The sequence below is a fragment of the Canis lupus genome, chromosome 25 (genome assembly GCF_011100685.1).
Source record: "Canis lupus familiaris isolate Mischka breed German Shepherd chromosome 25, alternate assembly UU_Cfam_GSD_1.0, whole genome shotgun sequence".
Taxonomy (NCBI): Eukaryota; Metazoa; Chordata; class Mammalia; order Carnivora; family Canidae; genus Canis; species Canis lupus.
This window is the reverse complement of record NC_049246.1, coordinates 20,297,554-20,305,251: the sequence shown is the minus strand read 5'-3', so window position 1 is coordinate 20,305,251 and position 7,698 is coordinate 20,297,554. Positions and strand designations below refer to the sequence as shown.

Genomic DNA, 7,698 nt, shown 5'->3' with positions numbered 1-7,698 from the left:
GAGCGGCCCGGACGGGCGGCCGCCCCGGGGTCACCCTGAGCCGTGCCCAGGAGGGCAGGTGTATCAGCAGCCCCGCACACCTGCTGTCCTCGCCTCTGCCCTCCGGGTCTGTCTCTGGGTCCGCCGAGGTCTGTGCCCCGGGGAGGCCGCGGGAGGCCGCGAGATGCCGGGACGGACAGCTGCCCCGGGGCTGTCCCCCTGTGACTCCCACACAGGGGAGCCTCCCTCGGGCCTCGGGCTCACCGCGCTCCGCGCTCGCTCCACCAAGCGTCTCCACAGGGCCGGGCGGGCAGCCGCCTGGAGGTGAGGTCCCTTCCGGCCCGGCCCTCTCCCCTCGCGCCCCTCCCGCCCCGAGCACCCCCGGGCACCCCGGGCACCCCGGGCAGGAGGAGGACGTGGGCCCCGCCCGGTGGCGTCTCCCTCTTCACTCCCCCTCCACCCCCGCCCCGCCTCCCCGCGGCTTCATTGTCCAGGCCAGCTGCCCTCGGGAACGTCCACCTCCCTCGCTCCCGGGGACCCCGCTTCCCGGGCTCGCGGCTTCCGCGGCGCCCCCTCCGGCCGCCACCCCTAGTGCCCGGGGCGGGCGGGGCCGGGACCTGGGCGGGGAGGGAAGGCGCGCCTGCGGCGGGGGTACGGGGTGGGGAGGCGCGGTGGTGCGGGGTCGCCCCGTCGTGCGGGGGAGGCGCGGTGGTGCGGGGTCGCCCCGTCGTGCGGGGGAGGCGCGGTGGTGCGGGGTCGCCCCCGTCGTGCCGGGGGGGGGGAGGGGGCGGGGCGCGGTGCTGCGGGGTCGCGCCCCCGTGCCTGGTGGGGGGCGGGCGGGGCAGGGACGTCGGGCGGGGAGGAGGGCGCGCCCGCGGCGGGGGGGTGCGGGGGGAGGCGCGGTGGTTTGGGGTCGCGCCTCCTGCCCGGGGCGGGCGCAGTGGTGCGGGGTCGCCCCCTCGGGCCCGGGGCGGGGGCCTGGGCGGGGAGGAGGGCGCGCCCGCCCCGCAGTTCCCGGAGGTGCCCCGCCCGCCCCGAGGGGAGGCGCTGTGGTGCGGGGCCGCCCCCTCCCGCCCCGGGCGCCCGCCGCGGCTCGGCCTCTTCCTCCTCCTCCTCCTCCTCCTCCTCCTCCTCCCCCGCCCCCCCGCCCTCCCGGCTGGGAAAGTGGGAGGTGGCGGCGGCGTGCGCGCGTGAGGGGGGCGGCGGAGAGGAGTCTCCGTCTCCGCCGCCGCGTCAGAGACCCTGCGAGCGGCGGGCGCGGCGGGGCCGCGGGTGCCTCGGTCTCCGCCGCCGCTGCGGGGCCGCGAACAAAGAGGAGGAGCCGCGGCGCGAGGTAGGGCGCGGGGCGCGGGGCGCGGGGCGGGCAGACGCCGGCGGCCGCGGGGGGGTGGTGGGGGCGCCCCTCTCCCCTCCCCCCTCCCCCCTGCCCCCCGGCCCCCGCCCCCCGCCCGGCCCCGTGGCCGCGGCCTCGCTCCTCGCCGCCTCTGAGCCCGGCAGGAAGCGCCCCGGGCCCGCGGTCTCCCGCTGCCCGCCGGCCCGGACTCTCCGGGGACTCCCGCGTCCTCTCCGCGGCGGCACGGAGGTCCCCGCGGCACTTTGGGCGGCCGTCCTCCGCAACTCGAGGCTGCGGATTTGTGCTGGAGTCCTTGAAAACTTCAGCAGGCGTTCGGGGGCCTTTTCGTGCCCGGCCTGGCCCGGAGCGCGGTGGGAGCGGGCTGTTGGCGGAGCGAGATCCCGGCTCCCGCTCGGCCTGGGGCCCCGTGCTCGTCGCCGGCACCTGGCCCTGGGGTGTGTCCGCGGGCCTGGGGCACCTGTACCTGCGGGCGGCGCGCAGGCGGCGCGCCCGGGGCTCCCCGACCCGGCGGCGGGCAGCTGTGGATGCCTCCACCAGAACCCCCTCCCCTCCCCTCCCCTCCCCTCCCGTCCCCATCCCTCCCCTCCCCTCCCCTCCCGTCCCCATCCCTCCCCTCCCCTCCCCTCCCGTCCCCATCCCTCCCCTCCCCTCCCCTCCCCTCCGTTCCCGCTGACACTTGCTTTGGCGGCAGGGGCGAGCGGCGCGGGCACTGGCTTCAGAGCTTTTTCCTGAATGGCCCCATTTTCATAGGATGCTCCCATTTTTCAGCCCAGCATTCCATTGTCGAATTCTTTGGGCGATGATTTTGCCAGATTTTCTGAATGGGATTAGGACAAGCTGTTCAGAAATATGTTTCAGAGTTTGTCAACCACTGCTCTGAAGGGTGCTTTTATATTTCAGCTGCTCTCAGACAGACCTTTAGTGGTGTCCTCTCCAATTGTCAACCTTCGGCTCGTTTTGCTGGGGCAAGATGAAACAGTTCTATTTTTAAGACCAGCGAAGAAACATATGTATTTAATATTGGGATCATTTACCACAAGTGATCACGCGAGGCATGGTTTCTTAAACACTAAAGTGACTTAAAGATTGGGAGGTTTGTTGGGTTTAAAAGTAATTTCAGGTAGAGGAAACTTTCCGTTGCTTCTGTTCAGCTTCTCATACGTATTGGAGACTTTATTAAGGCAGCCAGTATCGCTTTGAGAGCTGAAGAAATTATGTTCTTTATTGCATTTCGTAAATCCCATTTTACTGCAGGAATTCTATATAGTACCTATTAGCTGTTTCTGCACAGTGAACTCCTAGATACCTTTAGGGATTAATTTTGAATTGTTTAAAAAGCACATTTTGTTTTTAATTGTTGACTTTGGAGTTCAGGAACCACATTCCAAAGCAAAGCTGCACTATTCAGAGGAAGCACTTTTGTGTACTCTTTGGTTCTTGGCTCCTCTGTGAACCTTCTCCCCAAATAACAGTACTAATTTTTTTTTTTTTTTTTTTTGTCTTCTCTCTCCCCTCCTCCCCCATCACTCCAGAGCAAAGTCTGAAATGGATGTTACATGAGTCACTTTAAGGGATGCACGGAACTATGAACATTTCTGAAGCTTTTTTCTCAGTAAACTAGATAAAGATGGATGAATCTGCCTTGTTGGATCTTCTGGAGTGTCCTGTTTGTCTAGAGCGGCTTGATGCTTCTGCAAAGGTCTTGCCATGCCAGCATACCTTTTGCAAACGATGTTTGCTGGGGATTGTAGGTTCCCGAAATGAACTCAGATGTCCTGAGTGTAGGACTCTTGTTGGCTCGGGTGTTGAGGAGCTTCCAAGTAACATCCTGCTGGTCAGACTTCTGGATGGCATCAAGCAGAGGCCTTGGAAACCTGGCCCTGGTGGGGGCAGTGGGATGAACTGCACAAATGCATTAAGGGCTCAGAGCAGCACTGTGGCTAATTGTAGCTCAAAAGATTTGCAGAGCTCCCAGGGAGGACAGCAGCCACGGGTGCAAGCCTGGAGTCCCCCGGTGAGGGTGAGTAGCCTGCAGAAGCAGTTTGGTGAATAAAGGTGGTGACAACTACATTTTTTTTTTTTTTATGCTCCAGCTTTATATTTTCTAAATCAGTTCATTGCCAAAGAAGCCACACTTAATGGAGCAGATAGGAAATTATACCTCACGTTTATTTTTTTCCCCCTTTTGGAATGAGAATGGATATAAATAACAAAATTTTCATTTTTAAAAATTCTTTCCAGGACACCTTCATGGCTCATGGTTGGGTGTCTGCCTTTGGCTCAGTTCATGATCCCAGGGTCCTGGGATTGAGTTTTGCATAGGGTTCCCCTCAGGGAGTCTGCTTCTCCCTCTGCCTGTGTCTCTGCCTCTGTGTGTCTTTCATGAATAGATAAATAATCTTGAAAAAAAATTAAAAATAAAAATTCTCTCCAGATAGTTCCTAGTACCTTTTAAGATAAATTTTGAGAAACAGGTAGGCGTTATTCACTGAAATCTAAAACAAAGCAGTTTTTTGATGCTCATTTTAAAATGGAAATTTGGTGTGATTTTTTTCCCCTTTTTCATGGAGTTGGGAGAACCATAATTACATATATATGTGTATATGCGTAATATATGTTATAAATATGTGTGTGGGTGAATCACAAGTAGGAAATTAGACCTTAATTTTTATGTTGCATTGAGCCATTCTAGTCATTCTTTTGGTTTTATGAATGCACAGCACAGAATTTACTGGTTGGAGGAATTCTTAACAAATCATGGCCACAGGTAGCAGAGTTTCGTTGCTGTAGCAACGAAATGTCATTTAGGACTATGTGTAACGGAGGAGAATCTAGCTTTATGTTGGGTTTTACAGGGAGTGAAATGAAATGTTTGCATCAAAATGATTTTTCTTGGGTTTGGGGTTTGGGCTGAAATGATTTTAAATGAAGCTATTTGGATAGTTACCACATTTTAAATTTCCTAGAAGGTAAGGTATTCTGAATAAGTCTATATTATGTTGTGGGTGATGGCATCCCAGTAAGACACATTTTTTCTCATTTTTATAAAAATAAAAAGTAGTTATGGGCATCAGATAATTAAAACAATTTCATTTTGTTGGAAGAAATGATTTTGATAGTTGGCCTGACTGATAAAATAGGTTTTAAAAGAACAGTTAATTTGGATAAGAATTTTTTTTTTCAAATATTCATGGTTAACATCTAAAGCTGACTTCTTTCATTTAGTGTGAGAACAGCCATTGGGATGGCATTAGATAGTATAAATTTACAGATGTGACTATTAGAAGCAGGCTCCATGCCCAGGAGCCCGAGGTGGGATTCGATCCCGGTCTCCAGATCAGCCCTGACCAAAGGGCAGGCGCCAAACCGTGCGTCCACCAGGATCCCTCGAGCTCATCTTTTAAAATAATACAAAATATTTATATCACTAGATGTAAAGTAGGAAAGCATTTTAATTGCTAGGGAACAATTTATTAGGCTATCAGGCTTCTTGTGATTTGTATTTAATTTTTTTTTTTTTTAAAGACAATGAAAACTTTGGGATAGGGAGATATTCTTTGCATATTTGAAGCCCATGTGTTGTGAAGTTGGTCTTATAGCACTTTTCCTGGATTTCCTTTATTTTATGGAGTTTACTGGTGCATTGATTAGTGTATATGGTCATTATTATTTTAACCTCACAACCAGTGATCAAGTTGGTCATTTCTGAGACACCTGACCCAGGTCTGCTTAGCTTAGTGAGACAGTAGATTTGCTTCTCTGGAGAGATTTTGTTTCCTTGTTAATTAGAGATGGTGTAGCTTCTGGCTATGAATGAAGTATCTTAGTTGTTGACACATTGCCTTCCTTGTTGTGAGGAATGCATTGAATGTTTGATTACTGATAAAAAGGAATTTAAAGGGGGGCGCCTGGGTGGCTCAGTGGTTGAGTGTCTGCTTTGGCTCAGGTCGTGATCCCGGGGTCCTGGGATTGAGTTCTGCATAGGCTTCCTGCAGGGAGTCTGCTTCTCCCCTCTGCCTATGTCTCTTGCCTCTCTCTCTGTGTCTCTCATGAATAAATAAAATCTTAAAAAAAAAAAGTAAAATAAAAAGGAATTTAAGAAAAGGGCTTTTAATTAAGCATTCAACTTAATGTCCTTTGAATTTGTTTTCTTTCTTACATAGAAATTGACTATGTAATGCTGTAATGTTCATTTATCTCAACTGCTAAACTCTCAAAGTTGAGCTCCATTTATCTTGGGTAAATTATTTTGGGATTTTGATGATGTTACTGTTATTTTTCTGTCTTATATGAATTCCTAATTTGCATCATGTTTTTTCTTTAGCAAGAGAAAAATTATTGACCAAGAGGCTGATGAACTTGAGCCTTATAACTTGGATAAAATAGTTGAGGTAAATAAAACAGAAGATGATGTCTGTTACTTTAGGGGATGGGGAGGCACAGATGGTAGAGGACAAAACAAAATTACACAGTAATTTGAGTTCATACAAATGCTGCAATACTTATAAAAAGAGCAGTTTTATTTTTTCTATTCTAAAATAATTTCTCATTGATAGTTACTGGTACCTTTTGCTTTCAAGTATTCAAAACAACCAGAGTGGGATGCCTGGGTGGCTCAGTGGTTGAGCATCTGCCTTTGGCTCAGGGCATGATCCTAGAGCCCCAGAATCGAGTCCCACATTGTGCTCCCTACATGGAACCTGCTTCTCTCTCTGCCTATGTCTCTGCCTCTCTCTCTTTGTGTGTCTCTCATGAATAAATAAATCTTTAAAAAAACAAAAAACAAACAAATAAAAACAAAAACAAAACAACCAGAGCTGTACAAATAGTCCAAGTACCTGAAAGATAAATACATCTCAGACAATCCTCCTTTTAAAAAAGAAATCTGTAACATTCAGGCATGTGGAGGTTGTAATGCACTCCTTTGGACACTTTCCTGAGGTGAGTGACCATAATAAATCCCAAACATGCATTCCTCTCTCTTAGATTTTCTGACACAACTAAGTGGTACATGAGCCTGTTTCCACATGTTGCGCAAAGCTGAAAGTGATAACATGTGGAATGTTGCTTCAGTGTATTAGTTATGTTCTATGTTCTATTAGATTGTGACCATGTGGCTTCCTCATGCATTTAGCCGAGGTAGATTGAGTGTTATCAGCAGACACAAACATTTCCAATGTGTGACACAGATCTTATTCCCAGAATTTTAGTGTTTCCTGCCTAATATGAAGGAGAAAATGAAAAAGTGTTGGATTGGAGTCCCTGTGGGAATCCGTCAGGTCTCTACCTCATGTAAAGAATTCCTGTTGGTTTTAGGCCAAAGTTGAGCAGTGGAATGAGCCACAGGGTGAGGGGGATTGCAGATATTTGCTTAAATGGATTAAAAATGCCCACAGAAGATAGATAATATATAAAAATATATATAAGGGCACCTGAGTGGCTCAGTGATTTAGAGTCTGCCTTTGGCTCAGGGAGTGATCCCCGGGGTCCTGGGATCAAGTCCCACATCGGGTTCCCCATGGGGAGCTCGCTTTTCCCTCTGCCTGTGTCTTTGCCTCTCTCTGTCTGTGTCTCTCATGAATAAATAAAATTAAAAAAAAATATATGCAAAATTCCATATGGGAGACATGTTTAAGTAATTTCTACAGAATTATGACATAGTAGAATGGTTAAATTTCTGTTTTCTATGAGGGGTTCCATTCGTTCAAGATCTATTCATACCTTTGCACCTATCTGTCTGTCTAGGAATTATTAATGGTTTCACACTGCCTCTATCTCAAAGTGAGTTTATTCAGCAAAAATAGATCCACATAACCACTGATTTATGCTAATTCACACTTCGTTTATTCTTTCATTTATCTAACAAATATGTATTGAGCACGTACTGGGTGCCAGGCACTGCTGTAGCTGCTCAGTAGATAATGATGAATAAATGAGATACAGATTCCACTTATGAACTTAGGAGTATGTATCAACCTTGGGGGAGAGACACACATTAATAACACAACAATGCAAGTACATAATTAAACTTGGTAAGTGTTATGACAGAAAGCTAGGGGAGAGGATAGGAGAAAGACCTGTGTTTAGTGTGAAGGTAAGTGTGTGTGTGGGAGGTGGTCAGAGGAAGCTTCCGAAGCTTCCTTGATGAAGAGGCATTTGAGCTGAGATCTTAAGGATAAAATGATTTTTATTAGTTGAGAGAAGACTTGGCAGGTGAAGGAGCAGGGGGAAGAGTATTCCAGTGGCTTTGATCTGTTGTAGGACAGGGTATGGATTCTGGGAAGAACCAATGTAAGGGGAATGTGGACTAAGCAAGGGACAGGGATAGTGACCTGAGATGAGGCCTCAGGTGCAGTAATGCACAA

The 7,698-nt window shown here is 49.9% G+C and overlaps 1 protein-coding gene across 2 annotated transcripts in view; it reads left to right on the top strand.

Moving 5' to 3' along the window:
• The first annotated feature begins 279 nt into the window (after positions 1-279).
• SH3RF1 (SH3 domain containing ring finger 1) overlaps positions 280-7,698 on the top strand; it is a 182,412-nt gene continuing 174,993 nt past the window's right edge. Inside the window, exons 1-2 of one of the 2 annotated variants that reach the window (XM_038573565.1) lie at positions 280-303; positions 2,866-3,353. In XM_038573565.1, coding sequence (XP_038429493.1) covers positions 2,961-3,353 — 393 coding nt within the window. In that variant the 5' untranslated portion in view covers positions 280-303; positions 2,866-2,960. Of the gene's footprint in view, positions 304-1,158; positions 1,313-2,865; positions 3,354-7,698 lie in introns of those variants that run through there. The other variant, XM_038573564.1, reaches the window with a different exon arrangement.